Source organism: Sinohyriopsis cumingii, chromosome 17, assembly GCF_028554795.1.
Source record: "Sinohyriopsis cumingii isolate HCF-2022 chromosome 17, ASM2855479v2, whole genome shotgun sequence".
Taxonomy (NCBI): domain Eukaryota; kingdom Metazoa; phylum Mollusca; class Bivalvia; order Unionida; family Unionidae; genus Sinohyriopsis; species Sinohyriopsis cumingii.
In genome coordinates, this window is record NC_142977.1 from 39,275,473 (window position 1) to 39,296,912 (window position 21,440).

The following is a 21,440-nucleotide window of genomic DNA, read 5'->3' on the forward strand; positions in this document are numbered from 1 at the left end:
AATCGCACATGGAAGGCGAATGGTACCAGTCTGTCCGTCAGTCTATATGGAGGTTAAACACAGTATTTGCTCAAATGGCACCTGGGTTCCATCATTTGAAGGATGTGTCAAAGTTAATTCTATCACATTTCTGACTGGTTTGATATTAAAATTTCCGACAGTAACATGCAGAACAATCTTCTGAGAATCCGAGTCAATGGTAATGTGATCAGTCTCTCTGTTTCATAGGTTTTATGACACTATTTGGGATAAAGTTTTGAAAAATATTATAGAATTGAAATAACTGTACTACGTTTCAGATTGCTGACGATTCATTAACGATTACACTGTTGTGAAATTTATTCTTTACTGCCAAAGTCCCAACTGTCTTGGATGGTTAGAAATATAATGGCTACTATGTCTTTTAGATGAAAACATTTCCCATTTTGACTGTCTTTTACGCTATTGACGTTGATTGTCTAGGTTTGGTACTTTCTTTATATTTTGAAACTGCCTTGGCTTATATTGCGTTTGTTATTGTATTTGTTGAAACCGGACTGTCTAATTTTGTATTAATTTGGAAAAAGTAATTGCCAAAATGTAAACCATACAAGAACAATTGTTCTTACCTGTGCCATATCAGTACATGTCTGTACTTGTCTTTGTCATATCAGTACATTTCTGTACTTATCTGTGTGATATCAGTACATGTCTGTACTTGTCTTTGTCATATCAGTACATTTCTGTACTTATCTGTGTGATATCAGTACATGTCTGTACTTATCTGTGCCATATCAGTATATGTATGTTATTATCTGTGCCATATCATAACATGTCTGTTCAGGTCTACTCAGTATATACTGCATATAATGCATCCGATAGCTGAAAGTATGCTAGCGCTGTTATCTACAGATTTTTGCTATAATCTTGCTTATTTAAGTATATTTTTATGCTAAAATAATCTTTAATAGTTGATTAAGACTCACCTTTAAAAATGCAGCATTTTACAATGTACAAATGTCTTCAGAACAACTAAAATTTGCATAAAGACAGTAATTCATCCTTTATCGTGTAAAGGCGGTTGAACTAGAGCCAATAGTAAAACCATTTTATAAATGTGAAAATAACGGCGTATACTAGGGAATCCTGACGATTAAAGAAAATTGAAGTCATAAATACTCAATACTTTTTTGTTTTTATTTCTTAACTTTTCATATTAAATTATATTTTTTTAGAAGATATGGAGTCAATTGAAATATTACATTTTATTTTAGAATTCACTATCCATAGTGTCTAAGTTTTAACTCTCCAGATATCGGTAGATGTATTATTCCTAATGATCCTGGAATGCAAGTCACACATATCCAGAACGGTGCAGTAGTTGCGGATCGACGCTTAGAAGAAGGGGATAAGATCGTGGTGTCGTGTAAGTTGGGATATGAAATTGACGCATCCTCTGGGTCTGAGAATGGTTATAAATATGACTATTCGGATGCTGATTCGACCGGATATCCTGTAGAAGTGCCTGAAGCCAGACCAATCAGTGATGGGACGTTTACGTGTAGTGAGACTGGAAAGTGGGAACCGGAGATCCGTTTTACATGTAAACGTAGGTTCAACAATATTTCATTCGAATCCAAATTATTATTTACAAATACCCAATATGAACCTTTTCAGAATACACCTCCATCATATAGGAAGACAGTTGAATAACTCATTAAACAATAGTTCAGTCAAAAGTACTCAGTTATGTTCTCTGCCTCTGAGTATACATTGCCATTTACTTTGAGGACCCCTATCAAAAGTGTTAGAATCAAATTTAAACAGCACACATTTTAATTTCTTTGATATGTTACATTTACTACTGATTCCTTTTTATATCAACATATATTGGATGCAGCGGTATATTATGATAGCGGCATATTGTTATTGAAACAAGAGTTAATATTTTCTTTCAACCTCATTTGATGATGGAATATGAACCAGAATTGAAGGATAAGAACACTCCAATATAAATAATGAAAATAAAATCTAACAAGAATCAATAGCTGTCTTTAAGATGTCCTGCATACACCTGACTTTTCCTCTTTACCATTTGAGACTAGATGAAAAGATCAGATTATCTTCTAGTGTCACACAATACTAGCTCATGCTTAGTGTCTTCTCTTAATTATCTATTCAGCTCTTTTGCATATCCACTTTTTGTTGTGGTAGCAGCCACTTGTCAAGTCGACACAGTTTCACTTACTTCACACACCAACACACATACATGCATGCACATGTATGTATGTATGTATGTATGTATGTATCTATATATATATATATATATATATATATATATATATATATATATATATATATATATATATATATATATCAAAGAGAGAATATAAATGTGCATGGCAGAGAGAGAGAATATATCTGTAGTATGTTTTCTGTAACCTCGATATACCACGCAATTTATATATTATTCATGAAAAATAAACGAGGCTTGCCCAGCTTCCTTTTTTCTAAAACATTTATGCAATTTATGCAATGAGTGGAATATCAGTATATCAAAGATAGTGTACAGTCTATAAATATGTTATATATATATATATATATATATATATATATATATATATATATATATATATATATATATATATATATATATATATATATATATATATATATATATATATAAAATCTGACTAAGAACAATGCAAAACTAGTATATATCTAACCTAGGCACTTTCGACTCTTAATGAGTCTTTTTTAAAGGCAACCAGTAGATTTGTATAGACTATGGGAATTGAGCATCTGAACGAAATAAACCAATAGTGATAAGTAAAATCAACAAGCAATTTATTACTCTACAACGTAGAGTGAAAATTGAATGGGCACATACATTATTGTGAAGTAAGTCCTGAGGAATCATGAATATCCTAACACAAGTCAAAGATACATAATGTCCCGAATCAGTAAATGTCTTTCAATGAATTTACAATAATTACAAAGTAGTGTATTACTCCAGAAATGGAATGAGTACTTCAGTAATTCCAATGAATGAATTTAATGAATTGTTCTATTCAAATTATACTATATTCTGACCAAACTGGATGTTACCAAAATGGATTCCTACAGTCTGACATGTAGCAGGAATGAAATATTTTGTCGTCAAATCCCTTTTTGTTAGCATTATCACTTGACCGAGACGTGATCACACCCGCGTCTGAGCACGACAGAGGCTAGAAGCTAGAATGTTCCAAACTCAAATGCAGTATTAACATCCTATTTATAATCTACACTCGTGGACAAAATTTAGCTGTGTCAATATTCTGTTTGCAAATGACAATTAGCGTAAATATGTGTGTGTGTGTGTGTTTGACGAAAACAAAAAAACTGCAAAGTACGAAAATACAACATGATAAAGAGATTCTCCTAAACAGAACCCAATTGAATTCTGCTATGCAGAACGTTGTTACAAGTAGATGCCTTATCATTCATCCGGCCTTATTATGACTGGAAAGGCGGCTGTTGTTATCCTAAAATGACTGACCTGCCTCGTACAGTGATATCTACCGGGAAGCCAACAAAAATTATCTACTGCAAACTTGGCCTTTTATTTGGAACGTGCACTTTGTGTTCAAAGATGGACATAATAAACTTGACAGTATCACCATTTTTCTAGTTTAATATGCAGATATATGTACAATTGAAAATAGGTAGAAACTTTAACATAGTTTATGGGTTTTCATTATGTAACACATTCATGACTGATTTCATGTTGCCTTCTCTACTTTAACTCAAATTTTGTTTTTTCTGCAGTACCATTTTCAAAGTACCCCCTGATGGATCCAGGACGAAGTATAGGCCATATTGACACTACTGCATGTTCCTTTGGCATTACATTTCTCTTTTGTTGCTAAATTGCTTATTTATGGCGTTATGCCAGAAAATATCAAACTAAATCAAATCCTACTAAAATGGCTATTTTATGTTTCATACTTTCTACTTTCAGATATCGCCTGTCATAGTTTGGATGATTACGGATTTGAAAATGGTAGAATAATATATTCGTCACAGGATATATATAATGTGGGTACAGTGGCTTCATTCACATGCAACCCTGGTTATACAAGAGCTGGCCCAGCAGAAAGAACATGTCAGGAGGATGGTACCTGGTCAGGCACTTGTGTCACGTGTCAGAGTAAAACACGTAATTGTTAGTACGATATATAATAATTTTATAAATGTAGTTGTGCGATAAAATCCGTAAGATTCATGTCGAGCCCGGAAACAATGCTTGATCTTTGTTTTCAGACATCGTTGGGAAGGACTAAAGTGTTGTTGCGAAAATCGAGCTTTTTAATAATCAGGGGTATGTTTATGCAGATTGGTTGGTGCAATACAACGTCGCTAGAAAAACTAACAGTACTGCATTGAGTACAATACTCATTACTTCTTTATGAAAAATACAAAAATCTATGACAGGGCTTTAGTGTAAAGTAACCTGAATACAAATCATTTAGCAAGATTATCAGGTTATTCTGAGACACTCGAAGTATAGAATTCATGTATGAATCACTACATCTATTTCTCAAATAGATTTGAAGGACATAATGGAAACTTTCCACAAGCGAAAGTGTAAGTCAGCAGATTGCAACTACAATCATTCGAGAGTTTTATATTTATATGCATTTTGCTAAATCCAACATTCTTCTTCTTTTTGAATCTATTTAGTTCATCAATAATGTTCTCGAGTATGCTTAATCACCTTCTACTCACCATAGATGGTTAAATATTTTAAAATAATTGTAAAACATATTTTCATTGTCACATCACGTACAATCTGAATAGTTCATATGCATTTTGATATAACCATTGTTTGTAAAGATTACTGATCCACACGTTACACCTGAGACAGGAACTGTGATATTTGCTGATTGTATGTCTTATTTGTTTCTCTTAAGTGTTTTTACTTTACTTTTCTTTTATTACTGTTCTTATTTAACTGGATGAAGAATATGTCCAATACTCCTACAACTACTACTAGTTAAACGTGTTAATAAAATAATAATAATAATAATAATGATAATAATAATAATAATAATAATAATAATGATAATACTGTTATTATTATTAGTATTATTAGTAGTAGTATTGTTATTATTATTATTATCATTATTATTATTATTATTATTATTATTATTATTATTAAAGAGATGGCCCAGCAGAAAGATAATGTTATTATTATTACTATTATTATTGTTGTTATTATTATCATTATTATTATTATTATTATTATTATTATTATTTATTTTTTTTATTATTTAGCATTAACAATGTGTCCAGCCCCGTGTGTTCCAGACTGGGCGATAAAGACTGGATCACAAACATACAATTTAGGGTCCAGAGTCGAACTTAAATGTCTCCCAACTGAAATGCAGTATAGTGGTGACAGCAGCAATATCAGACATTGTGTAAATGATAGCAAATCTGCATCTTGGAATGGCACTCTAATTAACTGTAAAGGTAAAATCTGCTCAATCTCTTTCTCTTTATTGTACACACATGGAGATACACACACACACACACACTTGTGCACACATTCACACACCCACCCACCCACCCCCAACACACGCACATACACACATTAAGATTCCATTATTGTTATGATTGTCTGTATAAGCAATGCATTGATGGAGGAAGATACAACTTAAATCAGTTTTCAATAAAAGGTAGCGTTGTACACTTTGATGCATTTCTTTCAATAGTTACTGGATATAGTCTTCATACAAACGATCATAACAGAACGTACGGTTGAACAGCCTTCTGCTCTAGCGTGATTTGAGTCATATTATCACAAGCGTACATCATGTATTCCTATTATTATGTATTATGGATCAATAAGAAGAACATAACACGTGATACACATTTCATTCAAAGCAATAATGAGCGACCAGATGAGTTTATAGACAATCTAAATTTTCTTGTTCTTCTTCTTGGTCCAGAATACATAGGTCTCACTTTTTAACGCTTTTAAAACGTCGAACCAGTTTTTGCAAAGCTAACAATGCCAATAAAATAATACTGCTACTGTTACATGCTTTATAATGTTATCAAGTCAAGTGAGAGCAAATAATTCGTCAACAGTACGTTGTTTTCTAGAATAACTGGACTCAGTCATCTGCGTGAGGACCGTTTAACGTGTCGACTGATAAACAGAATGACACAATAGTCATAGTTCCTATTAAAAAGACTGATTATAAAGGTATTGATTGTAATAAACATGTTCCTTGTTTTGTTGGGAATTCTTCATGTACATGTATTACTCATAATATTAAATGACGTATTGTTGAGTTTCAATCTTGAACGTTGGTTTAAATTAAGGAATTCCAATCATTGCTTGGCCAAAGACGCAAACAATGACCATCTTGAAAAGTAGCAGCCCGATCATTTTATTGCTCTTATAACCGATGGATACGTCGAATTGAGTTGGTAATAGGCCAAGCGAAGAGGAAACATCCGGTAATTTAAGTTGGTGACGCAAGTCATATTATGATTTACTCACCATTGAGCAGAGGAATTGTAAGCTTTTTGCCCGTTTTTGCTTACATACGTCACTACTTTTTATCCGTCATGACTTTATTCATTTGATATTGAAAACCATATACGATTTGTAACTAGATGATTTATAATCCACGAAACTGAAGTGGCCAAACAGTAGATAGAGCCATGCATATCAGACGCGGTGACCCAGATCAGTAGCCGGCAAAGACGGCTTTCACTTGACAACGGTAGCCTTTTTAATCGACCTTTATTTTTTGTATAGTCGCTTCCACATGGATTCCTATCCTTGCTCGGAGTTGTGGGTGATTTTCAACTTCCGCCAGCACAGCATAGACTACTATTTATTTTATAATCGATAACAACTGCATATAGTTATCTAATCGTGTTGAGATTATTATGTTATGCCGCCGAAAGCAGTTCTGAATAAACAAATACTCGTAATTGAAATCGTATCGAAATTGTTTTACCAGGACCGCATGTTAAGTCGGTTGTTATTGATACAGCACAGACAACAATATTACACCGTTAAGAATTGCTGTTGCATTACTTCCAGCTACACACATTTCAACAGTTGCTGCCGCGGCTATTCCGCAAATTATATTAGCAAAATAATATGAACGTTTAAATATTTTGTTCAAGAAGTCCGTTTCTCTTGGTGGTTTTATTTAACAATTGCTGTTCCACTTCGATTATTGTTTCACGTAAGTAATATTGATGGTCCATCCTAATTCTTCTATTAATAACATTGATCATGTGTAATATGTGCATGCTCGTCTACCGAATTATCATTTTTTAACGAGAGAAATGTCATTAATCATAGCAATTATATGCTTGGGAAAGGTATAAATTTCAGGAGATTTTGTGTTGGGGGCCAAGCACTCTCTTCGTTAAAACATATACCGATTATATCAATAAATGTTATCGGAAACGATCGTTCTCCTCATCGTCCGAAAACTGGAATCAGATATGTACTTTGCCATTTGTGTATCCTCCTGTTTCCAGGTTTCATAGTCCTTGGAATTGGCGCGGTGCTTCTTTTCGTAACTAACGCAGCGTGGACTGGCTTTGCTCTCAGTTCGCCGACGATAAATGTCTGCATATGCCATATACTGGACTGTTATAGCACCAGCCTTCATGATGTATGTATTGCATCATAATGGACAACAATCGTGATACAATATTAAATGAATGGGATAAGACAGGCATAAACCTTGTGTTTCTATTACAACTCCACCATCATGGCCGCTCCATAAGGCCAGTTTGTATCGTTGGACCTGCTTTTATGGGTTGATGTGACTTTATGATCAGCATAAAATTACCTTGTGTGTATATATGTGAAACCCAAATATGTGACTGAGGGGAATTGACACGAACATGGTAATGAAGTCCCACAAAGCGTTCCTTAAAACTACGAAAATCTGTTGTTGACAGTGCCCATATTGCTTATGATCAGCTTGTACATCTACATCAGTAACATGCTTACTGCGTTGTCGATGTTTCCTAACTTCATACTTTTGAAGATTGGGATTATCAAACGTGTCCATACAAAACACCACAATTGGAAAAGCTGATCTTGCATTATCACCTCTATATATTTGTGGCAACAATAGCATTGTGAAGAACTGATTCAATTTCTTTCTGTCTAATGGAATAATGCGCGCATTTAAACAACTTAATGATTTAGCTGTTAACAAATACAAATGTGGCATTGACAGAATAATCGGTACAACGAAGTTTCATTTTGTACAAGTTTCTCTAAAAATGTTCAAGAAGACTTCATATTTATGAAAAAAACGTTTAGCATCTGGCACTTCCGATTCTCTTTTAGTTGAATGGGTTCCTAGCCGGATATGAGTAATACTAAACATCTCTTTTGTGTCAATCCACCAACAAAGGCACGTCTATGTCAAATGTGGGATCTGACATATTTTTGAACTGAGTCTTTGTTTATAGATTACTGATTTTATATAATAACTTATGCACAATCGCTGTCCCACTCCCAATTGTCAGGTTTGCAATCACCAAATCAGATTGTCAGCCTAGCTTATGTTGAGGGTAGCGTAGCCGCTCTTAATGGTGCTTGAGACATTAATTCCTGTAATCGATCTCGCATTGATAGAACCGCTCACTATCCCAGGTTTTTCAAGAGATCCGCTTTAGCGATTTTGATTGCAAACAAGGACTGCTTTTAAACCTGTTTAGCATTTGGTGCAGCCGTGGAATCAATTCCACGAGCATCTTTGTTGTACTTGTCAGCACTATATGAATAGCAACAGCGAGGCCAATTCCATAATATCTCGCGCAAACGGGAATTTCTCTGGTTTTCAACACGCACTTGTGTTACACATCCACATATGACAGTCATTATATTAACTATCATGTCGATCTCTAAAGAACATTTATATCATCAACGTTCCACAGCATAGATCTACGAAGTGCCCTTTTTGATCCATTATGTTACAAGTAAAATATGTAAACTGACCATTACGAAATGGAAGATACATAGGTAATGCAGGCGGAATCGGTATGAAATCTTTCAGTTCTACAGTTGGTGAAAACCCAAAGAGTATATTAGCCTGACAGGATACACATGAGGATATATATATATATATATATATATATATATATATATATATATATATATATATATATATAATATACAATGTATATACAAGGTAGAGTCTTTGCTGCTAAACATTGCGATTCTTCCTCGAATTTCTTCATTGATTCATCATATTTTGTTCGCACCGGCATGAAGTTCAGTACTATTGTAGTCGGCGCTAGTGTGTACTGAAAATACAAATGAGTTATTCGAGTCATCATTGCCACATGCTCGTGATCGAATATGAGGCCAATTGTAATAAATTCTCAATGACGCTATTGAAATTTTAAGTGTGCAGGTCTCACCAGATATAATAGGTGTAGAAAGAGTGACATTAAAGTTCGCTTTTCTGACAAGATCGTACTCATTGATTTAACGATCTAGGTTGTATTTAATACAACCTGTTGAACTGCAGCATATAATTCTCGCAAAATACGCAGTGTTTCAGTTGCCTCAGAATTCATCATCGATGTCGTAATATACACTATTGATGTATTCAGCAAGTTCGTGCATCGATATATTTTTCTGTCCATGATGTTATTGGCAAGCAAAGGCTCACAAATAGATTCTTCATCATTATTGATATGCTGATGCACTGCAAATGGCAATTGATTTTTAGAAGTGTTTCCAATCGTTAGTGCAAACCGGCATCTGATTGGTTTGGTTCCATTGCCTGTTGTTGTTCTTCTGATTTTTTCACAGGTGACAAATGTTTTGTCTGTTCTTCAAAGTTTTGGGATTTGTATTTTGAAAGCGCAGCCTACTCTTTGCTTTGTGTGCACACGCTGGACATCTTAGAAATGTTTGTCTATTTCTTGTCTTGTTGTTACCTTAGAAATTATTATATTTGTTTGCCTAGGAACATTTATTGTTGTGACCGTGAGGGTATTAATGGTTAAAACAAGTATAATGTCATATATTCTCTACATACATTGTCACCTTTGTCTGTTCTTCTGCTTTTAGATGTATTAAACGTTTGTAGAAACAATTTCACCGATCACTGGGAGCTTATTTGGTTCCATTAAACTCACCGGTTTTTTTGCTGTCCTGTTAACTCCCTAAATATTCCTTTCGGTCGTTCGATGTTCATGTATTTTGAGCAATGATAATACGATTACTGAAATACTTCAAATTATTGAACCAGGGTTGAATATATGGCTTGCGTTCGGGTAGCACATGTAGCATTATGTGTTGTACCATTGTAATATATGGATGCCCCTTGCAATACATCAAAGGTTTCTCCAATTTCAATGACGTCGTTTTTGACTCCTTTATTTACCTGTTGCAAGCAAGCGTGTAATAGTACCTGCCATTTCTTATGTTGCTTTCTTTATATTCTTGGTGCGTTTAGACACTTTATAAAATGGTTTCGATTTTTCTTCTGTTCCCTGTATGGCTGCCAGCTCTTCCACTGTTGCCTTTGAGAGATTATCAATAAGATCGCCATATTCGATAATTTTATGTTTGGAAATCAACGGTATGAATGTTTCTTAAAAGGCCGCTGTGAGATGTTTCCGTGGAGTTTATCGACATTTTGCCATATCTATGAAATTTTGGCAGCCCTCTACAACATCATGAATCATCACGAGCGGATTTATGACCTCTTTTCATACTATTTTTTACCACCGCTGGCGGGTGTGGTTAGAAAGTTAGCAAAATAGTGCTACTGATCCGGTATTGTGAGTCGATGTATTTACTGCCTGGGACCCGATCGAGACTCAAAGACAACCAGCAGGTCGTCGTTTGGGGCCGTAACCAGGTGTACAAAATGCTCTCAGCCGGACATTTGTGCGAGAATAATTGCAGGTCGTAACAAGCGAATACAGAATTACCAACAGTATTTATTTAGCACGTTAATATTTTGCGATTAACAGTACACTAGTGGACACCCTTTGACGTCAATCCCTCGTAAGCGGATTAACAATAGCATGATGCATCAGTATGTATCTTGCGGTGTTTACGACACCATATCAAATTTGCTTTGCATGCGAATTTGTCTCGAAACTATTGCACATAAATATCATGCATACGTTCCACTTGCACATTTACCCGTGACAAACCTTTCTCTTTTTAATGATTTTGTCAATGAGTCCGCTTTGCGATCGGACCACAGTCGAGTACATTTAAGTCGATGTTCCACATATTCTTCGACTTGTTTATCGAATAATTTGTCTTTAAATTTGACAACCTTTTATTTTGGCATTACTAAACAACGGATGTTCTTCAAGGCATGCGATATCTAAATAAAGGTCATCGGTAGTTTAATGCTACAGCAACGAGGTCAGTGACGTGTAAATCCTCTTAACACGATCCTACTAAAAGGGTCCTATCTCATAAACAATAAGTATTGAGCAGCCTCGACAAGTCCAACACGGATACACCAATATAAATAGCTTCAGCTTTGCATTTTGTTTACTATAAGAATCGCTAAGGCCAAGATCAGAGATTCCGGGAATCAAATGACAGGTCGGCGATGAACCTTCGAAATTTGTCTTTTTCACTTCTACAAACAAGGTCGACGTGAAATCATTTATGTAAATTCACCATGGTTTTCCCAAATGCGGTATTATTCATGACATTAAAGAGATCTTCCACATTGTAGTCGCTATTGGCTGTACGCAAATACGAATTGATCTGAATGTACGTGTCACATAAGGGCGTTGCTACTAGGTAAACTCCAACAACTCGGTGTCGTTTGCTTTTATGTATTTCTAATCGCAAGTACAACTACAGCGCTCGTACGTGTAATTCCTAATTGAGTCTGGCACTGTACCTCGAACATGCTTGGTAAATTCAGGAGATGTTTGTTGTGATTCATTCACGATTGCACACTGTTAGGGCACAAGCTACCCACGAGACACTGAGAAAGGTTCTGGGTCATTCGTTATGAGTGTTTTACAGTTAGTCCGGGTACCTTAGATCAACTTCAATGAAGAATCGCATTTGCTGTTGAATCAATCCATTGAAATCTGCTGACAAGAAATGATTTTATAAGTGCCTAATTATACAAGTTATAGGTATCAATATACATTATATAACCTTTACATTATATAACCTTTCCATTAATAGTACACCAAAAAGAGAGTTCTCAATAACCAAATGTTGGTCAATATCGGTGAGAATTCTAACTAAAATTTGGTTTTTGAAAATAAGGCGTCTTCCCGCTCATGAGACGTATTGTGAGGTATCGAGCTTTTGCTCGTGCATAACAGTGTCACTACATTTTTTTAACACATCAGCGAGCTAGAAAACATCGGTGCGCAAATACAAATATTGATGATCACCCTTGTTTCTAGAACCAAATACCGACCATTCGTTGTTTATGTGCTCCTAGTTGTTGGTGGAAATGCCTTTCTATGCAATGGCGAATAAAATACCTCGATCGGTGGCTACTGAGTTTCAGCACATTTGTATAAGTCGTTTATGTACTCGTACGAGTAAACACGTTTTTTCACTAACATGTCAGTGCTAAAGGCACAATCTCGGTAGTGAGTTTAAAGTGTTCTGCCGCTAAATTACTTGATAAATTGCCCAAAGTCGAAATCAGCAACTGTTTCAAATCAATAAACTGTAATTGTCCGAGCCTAAACTTTATGAATTTTTCCTACTTGCATGGAAAGACGCTTATCGGTGCCTTCGACGTCAGTACATACTGCATGCAATAAAAGGACACCGTCACGCAAACTCAGGTATGAAATACTACATGAGGTTTTGATTTGTTTGGGCATATTCGTAATTGTAAATCACATGTACGTGCGCAACTCCTCTGTAGTCGCCAGTGATGTGACAGTGATCACAAACTCGAAAATATTCTCGTCTATTTTCCGTGGGAGGATTGACCTTCTACCATCAAAAGCCCCAGTTTGTTGGAAAATTGCTACATAAGTTTATAATTTACATATGCACTTTTGAAACTTCAATTCAGGTGTTTGTAATTACTGTGCCTTTCTAGCGACGGCAGGGGTCACGACGTTCTCGTTAACAATCACACACAGGAGCCTTGGTAGCAATAGCATGTGCAATACTACAACCTTGTTGTAGTCTTCATGCAGACGGTTTTTTCATCTGGATGACGGCTGGGTTCATCCTTAAAAACACCTAAAAATGCAAGTATGTCGGCTTTTCATGCACCTCTTCGTATTCGTAAAAGATGTTCACGTGCAAACTGTTGCAATTGTCGTATCTTCGCTGTTGGATTAGCATCGCGTATTGCATTAGCATCCGTGTGACAAGTTAATTATGTGCAACTATGTGTCTTAATAATTCAGGCTTGTCCGATTTTCCCTTACTTCATCTTATTCTAAGTCCAGGTTGTTGCCCTACCTGTTTTAACTGATGCACATGCGGCATAATTTTATGACGGAAAGTCATTCTCTAAGTGAAAAGTTCGTCAGCAACTTATTTTAATATTAGTACTCTACTAAGATCGGAAACTGCAATCGCTTCAATCCTAGCCATTTATAAGGCTGTTTCGGGTGGTTTCGCACAAGTCATAGGTCTTTGTGTTTTATGAGCATTTTTAGCAGATATTGGCAGACAAGCACGACAATATCAATAGACACATCTACATGGCCAACAAAGCTGATTTCGTAATTTGAATTCCGACGACACATTAAAGACAAGCTTAAGCACCCGTGCCAACATGATATGCATAATAATGTGATTAACAGTATTAATAATGGCAAATTTAATATTTTCCTGTTCATATACCTGTTCGGTTATTGCGTCACGGCCATTGAAACTTTTGTATCTGTAACGTTCATTTAATTTTTGGCGTAGTAAATTCAATAACTGTCTATTTTACACAGAGAGAATCCGTTATGTAGATGCAATCAGTAATACACTCCTGACTGAAAACATTCACATGCAGTATAGTTATCATAATGATTACTTGTGAGTACCGTAGTAGTGTCATTGGCTGTTTTGCATGTCACTGATCATTACTCCACGGGTTGTAAAGTGTATGTAGACTTTATGAGAAAATAAATTGAAATTTTAAGGTAAAGTGGGATAGAAGGTAGTGACAAATATAAAACTAAAATGGGAAACGCTTAAAAGCTCTCCACGCCATTCTATTTACTATTAACTTGTGTTTACTTATTCCATCTCTATGCCTTCTCTTATGTATGTCTTCAGTATGTTAAACATATATAAATAATTCAGTGATATAATTTTATTTTTGATATTAGACACCCATTTGAAAGACTGAATTAGTTGTTTTCGATATAGCCAAGGAAAATACAACATTGATTTTGTCTTCTCAGGCTTTTGCAACTTTGTGACATTTGTAAAGTGTAACGAAACAAAGCGAAATTCCAGGGATATTGATTACATATCATTATAACGACTCACTCTTTTGTATATTAGTTGGTATAAATCCAGCTCATTTTGTTTGTTCTCACTCATCCACAACCCTCTAAATAGTTTGATTAATTTACTATAGGAAATAATGTGTGTGTGAGAGAGAGAGAGAGAGAGAGAGAGAGAGAGAGATAGAGAGAGAGAGCAGCTGAGAGGATATTGCATGTTATGCATCGCGTTTTATTCATTTCAAATGCAAAGGAAGCCGAGAATATGTATACTTCCTCTCATTCTTTGCCTTTTGAAGGAAAAATTAAAAGCTGTAAATATATCACTGTCCTGGATAGTATATAAATCATAATTAACGTAGTATACATGACGTATCAGGCGAAATAAAGCCTGTCAATGCTTACAGGCTAATGCTGGACAGTGATTCGCCAGTTAATGAATGCAAGAGACTAGCCAAGATTCGCTGAGTTGACACTATGTACTTAAATATACAGATAGTGTTTTGCGTTTTGCTTCATAATAAACATTAATTACATAACCGTTTAACCCTCTTGCTGCTTTTTAATGTGTTACTTCAACAGGACATATGAAATATTATCATGCAAACGCATGAAAAGATCTAGGTTTACAATTTATGATTAAAACTCTACTTTTTACACAATTTGCACAGACGTAAATTCTTACATCTTGAATATCTTATAAACAGTTGCCAGTCAATTGTTTTAATAGTCATATTCGAATTCAGCACATCAAAATCCATAATAAATGCACATTTTATTTCTGAAGCAGACGACTTCTAAACAAATGTAGACCAGTGTTATCTGTACGTATTTTAGGAGGTAATTTGGAAATTCACACACAGACACACATTCACACATAGACACACATACACAAATACACACGCTCTAAACGAAAACACGTACGCCTAGGCTTTTTAATTAAGCTAGACACCAATCCCTTACGTAACAAGTATGGAGCATTTTTTATTCCGTCCAAATGTGTTATTAAATAATATTGTGAACTTCCATGTATAATCTTTTGATCAATACGGATGTTCAGCTCGTAAAAAGCAATGTGGTAAAACAGTAAAATGGTTCGATATGGCTTCTAGCAGAACTTAACAGTAAGCCATAAAATAAAACACGTTTGTACATTGTCAATAGGTTTTTCATTGTTGGCATCTAGGGCCTTAAGCGGGAAGTCAGCTAATATTTAAGCTATACCTTTGACTATGTTGGGCCAGTCTATGTCTTGAATGACATAAGTAGGTTTAAATTTTCCGGCCACTATGGCTTCAAACGGGAATGTACCGTTGAGTTAAAAGTTCAATGGTTTTGGGACTCCATGGCCTTATACATAGAATGTAATGCTAAAGCTACGCTAAATATCTGATACACCCTAACAGTGACTAACACATATACCCCACCCTTAGTATCTGACACCCCACAATTGCTATGCAACACCCCACGTGCAAAGTAACAGTGACCAACACATATACAGCAGACCACACTTACTATCCAACACCCACACTTAATATGCAACACACAGCACTTAGCATCCAAAATGACACTGTGTTGACTAAAACCCAGTAATCTACTATGCAAAACTCCAACCTTATTATCCAACACGTCATTGTAGTGATCAACATTCCACACTTACCAATCAGCAGAAATGTAGCATGTAACTGAACAGGGATGAATTCACACACTAAAACAATTGAGCAGGAATGTTAGCAAATATACTTGAACACGTACAGGTAAAACATACTATCATACATAATACAGCTGGGTGCTTACATAGTTTTAATTGTGAATAGACAAATCTTAGTTAAACGTACAAAACACATCCATTAGCAATCATTGTGCAGTAGCTTGGTTGTGACCAAAATAATAGCCATTTGGTGCAGATGAGTTTTTATTTCCTCTCCTTTACTGTTTTTCTTGTTCCCTCGTCTCTGTAGTCCAATCTGTGATAATATATACCTTCTCCTACATCGATTCGTCAATGAGTTATTTATCTGTTAGAAAAGTGATAATTTCCCTCGCTTAATCTTGATTCACTCCTGGATTAAAAATCTCACAAACATCTTGCACGAATATGTTCAGTTCAAATGAGAGACGTTTAGGTGCAGAAAGACAGCCTAAAATAATAATTCGATTGCGTTTCAGACGTTCGTCTGCACTACTCAAGATATATTTGTATTGGTTGCACACATGTAAGTACGCCCTTGCTTGAAACCTTTTTGTGGGTGTGAATTCTACCATCTTGAGAATCGTAATCTTCTATCACCTCTGCCTCACTGATGACATCCAATGTGTCTCGTTTCTACTTCAGGCTGTCATTCAGGTATAAATCCATTTCTCTTAAAGGCGAGTGCATGAAATTATTGAAGGGAGCTACTGTGATATCGGTCTATGGACTGATGTTATCCGTTTTGTGACCATTGACTTTCAGTTTAAGTTGACTATTACTCAGATCAAAGTAATCTTGGGTTTTCCCTTTGACCTGAATTTAAATTGGAGCTGTGGAAGGAAATTGTATTAACTGCGATTCTTGCATTGTCAAATGGCTAACAGGTGTATTGTTGCATCAATGGGTTTTCTAGTAAACAAAACTTCTAAATATCCGACCGTTCTGATATTCCGTTTGGTTTGGTTGTTGCGTGTCTGCAAGGTCTGAAGTTGTTTGACGTGTCTTTGGGCCATGTTGTTGATGCGAACCAGGAGTTGTTTCATGTAGATTCAGCACATTATCATCCTGCTTTGTTTACGGCTGATGTGAGACTCTGATGTTCATTAAGCACATATTGGAATTTATTTTCCTCGAACCAGTCAGAAAATATAAAAGTGTGCAATCCCCGGGTGAATATAAAATTTAAGATGGGCGATACCCTTTCGAGAAGCCGATCTTAAAGTGTCTCTTAAAACATGTCATGGTTTGTAAGTTAAGCCACGATACAAATGACACATCTGTTATAATTGATTTTAGAACTGTCTTTGAAAATAATGTTTTGATGGTGAGGATAGAATATTTTGTACAAGGCAGCACTTGGTAATAATAAAGATGTAAAATAATACTTTTTGCCTACATCACTGAGGTACTTTGGCTGTGAAAAAACAAAACATTTTGCTGTCTGTAAACATCCATAGAACTGCCACTAAATAATGCCAAATAAAATTGGTCATTTACAGTTGGATAGCTCTCGTCTTCAAGAAGCCCATCTATCTCAAGGGAGCATAATATTGCAAAAATGTCAGAAGATTACTGCTGAGCCTGGAAGAGTAATAACTGGCGTTGGCGAGGATAATGTTTGTATTACTGTCGGGTTGTCTTTCACAAATGACTAGAGAAGATAGAGACAATAAAACTGGTCAGTAAAATATACCACATATGTTTATCTCCATGTTTTGAACTCAGATTCCCTATGGCAGTCTCAGTGACATATTTCGGGTAAAAGATTTGGCTCGGAAAGACGAGTCACATCACATCCATGATGGGTACTCGTGAAGTTTTTGGAGGGATGAACTCGGATAAGTGGCTGTAGTGTTTGAGGGCATGTTGGCGACTTTTACTTCTTGTTATTGTCGATGACGTGCGAGGCTACATTCCAACTATTAAAGCTAGGATGATATCCTTTCCAATGGACATTTAGGTATTGAATATGATGTGTAACTATTTTGACTCTTCTTCAATCGAGATTCCCCTGGATATTGCACATGTAGTAAATTTGTATTGCATATTGGGTCTATAAAAAGCTATTTTAAAACTTCTCAATATCTTGCATTTTATAGACAAGTTACAACTGAACTCACATTTGCTTTGATACAATACATTTCTGTTGTCCAGTTGAGTAAATAACCTTTTTCAGAAGTGTATTTTGTTTTGCTTCCCATACGGACTCAGTCTCCGGTGTTTTTTCCTTCACGAATGTTCCAAACAATCAATCAAACACAGTGAATTTGGTTTAAAACTATATAATGCTAATATTGATTGTAATATTTGACTAGACCTGGTAACACGTCGTTGTTTTTTAGAGCAAGTTGATATGAAAAATATGTACACATTGTTTTTATGGATCTATGAATCGTTCCAGTTTCAGGACCTTAGTTTTCAGCAAGTGAATGTGGCGTCACTGCAAGTCTTTTGAAAACCACGTTCGATGACTTTTGTTGCATGCCATTGCAGAAGGTATCGAACACTTTCTACTAAGACAATGTCTAAAGATTCCATTACACTGAACATGATTTTCTTATCAAAGGAACTACATAAATTGATTTTGAAAACAAGTGAATGACACAAGGCAAAGTACTTAATTGTAACCTACATTGTACGACGTGATTTTAAGACAACGCCTAAATCCCAGTGCCGTTGATAATCGGTTTATGCTATCTTAATTTGACTACTATAAAATATTCCTTTGTTGCACATGTTACAGACGTACATAATTAGTTTATTTTGACGGCACGAGACACATTTTAAATTCATTCATTGCCAGTAGCATTCGCAGTATGGTAGCTGTTGCTACTCAGTCAACTACTGTTCGCTGCGTTAGGTTCCCATGGTATTTGGGAATGCGATGCTTAACGTGTCCTATAGCCATTATGAGAAAGAAACGACGTTTCAACAAACGTCATCTGAAATTCTTTTGCCTTTAATTTATTTGTTTATTTGTGGTGCACATTCTTTGTTTTGTTGCTGAACAGAGCGTAAACATCATAGTTCTGACGCCGACCTCAACTTCTGATCGTCTTGAAGAACCGGATGTCATACTGGAGGGGGAAATAGCAGACAGGAGTTTGAAACGCATCTTCAATTATATTTGTTCTTTGATCGGTTTGGATGAGTCTGCCATCGTCGTTTGTTTTTGCTTTTTGTATGTTTATGGTTTCTACGACATTAACTAATTCTCTAAGAGTGGGTTTAGAAGTATAGTCTCAATCTTATACGTTCAGGTTTAAAATTTATTTTTGATCCGTCTGATTTTGAATAAGATATTTGTTGCTCCTATCGTTTGTAAGGATTTAACGGTAAATTTCGTCTGTCCAGTAGAGTCTGATCTGTTTTCACCGTACCACTCTTCTTAAAGTAATCAACCGTAACAAGAATTACCCGATTGTAGCGACGATAATGTCAATAGTTTCAGAAAGCTTCCCTGTCAAACCAGCATCTGTAACGTTTGACTAATTGGGGTTTACATTTTTACTCATTTGTGAAGAATGTGAAGAAGACTTACCCATTCCTATTCATGTCTCAAGATCAAAATAACTGTTCCTTTCAAGTCGCTGAAACAACTGTAATATGCCGTATCGATGGTGCTTCGGTGCTTTTTGAATGATTTGTTTTCTAATTGGATGACTGGAATTAGTAAATACTGACATGACATTCCATTGTTTAGCCAAACTAGAACTGACCGCACGTTTGAGCCGTTTGGAAACTGAATAAATAGTAGAAGTTCTTGTTGCAACACATACTGTAAACTCTGTCTTATGATATGCCACCATTCTGGATGCAGAGCCATCAGCAATAACAGTCTCAGCTGTCGATGGAAGAGTCCCTTTAGATAAAGGTTTCCATGTTTTCATTAAATGGGGAAAAACCTGTGATAAGTCAAATTTGATTGACATCATCAATAACTTTGGAAGAGGAGGATAAGAGGAATGAAGAAAGTGTCACAGACTGAGGTTATCATGAGCACATTTAACTTCTAGCTGATCTATTTCTCGTTATTTGAAGAATTAGGTTTCTTTTGGGTGTAATGCTTCTTCGAGTTTGAACTTCATTACCACTTGTGTCATCTTTATTTTTTACGTTTCGTTGAATTCTTGAATATACAGATTGGTTTTGGGGTGCATGCTTGAGATCCATATATGGGTATGCAAATGACATCGATGTCTATAGCAAACCATCAAGGACACGCTGAATGGTTCATGACTCGTGATTCGAGATGACTCTGATCTTAAGGCAAAGCATAACACTATCCTTCATTGAATGTCAAGTCGGCGAGCCCATCACACTGCGTCTGTTTCGCATTCATCTTTCCAGTTTATTATGCTCGACTGCGGTACCTTAAGGTAACATGTTATGGTGAAGTCACACTCGATTTGATACACTTTATCCAAGGGCCTGTTGTGCCTTGGATAATGTGACAGACGTTTAAGTTGCTAAGGAGCCCGTTTTGAAGCAAAGGTCCTGGTCGCGTCCTGATTGTAATGGTTCGTTTATCTTGTCAATGACGACCAATTGACTCTAATGAGATTGATGCCAGTCTTTTCACTTTTCATCTGATATAAATTTGTCCTTGCTTGTCATGGTACAGATAGTTGTACTATTTGGTTCCATCATTGGTAAACGTCCAAATATAGTCTTCAGTCCAAAGTTGTAATATTCGTCTTCGATCCAAAGATCAACGTAAAGCACTTTATCTTCTAAAGGTGGGAAGACATAACACAAGTTTACGCTGGGGATGGTGGTCATGTAAAAGCACTGATGACATTACCAAACTTGTCAATGGATGGTGGTGGCGATGTAGTGATGATGCAAACAGTGACTACTTCATAAAATCACCAAGACTAACACTTCATGTATACTTTGTCTTCATCTTCGATGAGTTGGCAGTATCGACCTGGATCTACCAACCTATCAGTCTTTGACAACATCTGATATTGAGCCTGTTTTCACTATAAACAGTTTAGCATGACTTGAACAAACAGACGTTTTCCTTTCTTCTGTTCGACATGTTCTAAGCTGATACTATTTAAAGTTAGATAAAAAATCTTTGAAATTATCTATGTCGTATAGAGAGTGACAAAATGAAGGATATCCATTAATTTATTTCTTTAATTTTAGAAACTTGTTGACCTAATCTAATCATAAAATAACAGAATTCGTCTTGTTGTCCCGCTGTTAATGTTCGTAGGTATGAATTTGCCCAATTTAGAATACTTTAAACAATCTGACACAACGTAAGACTAAGCCACGTTCCGGTCAAGCCGCG

General features: G+C 35.7%; 1 protein-coding gene across 5 annotated transcripts in view; it reads left to right on the forward strand.

Annotated features, from left to right (window-relative positions):
• The window catches only part of LOC149778462 (sushi, von Willebrand factor type A, EGF and pentraxin domain-containing protein 1-like), a 119,678-nt gene that overhangs the window by 64,024 nt on the left and 34,214 nt on the right, over positions 1–21,440 (forward strand). For all 5 annotated transcript variants that reach the window (XM_089939303.1, XM_089939307.1, XM_089939304.1 and 2 more), the window contains 3 exons: positions 1,292–1,588; positions 3,983–4,186; positions 5,299–5,496. In XM_089939303.1, the coding sequence (XP_089795429.1) occupies positions 1,292–1,588; positions 3,983–4,186; positions 5,299–5,496 (699 nt within the window). The remainder of the gene's footprint in view (positions 1–1,291; positions 1,589–3,982; positions 4,187–5,298; positions 5,497–21,440) is intronic.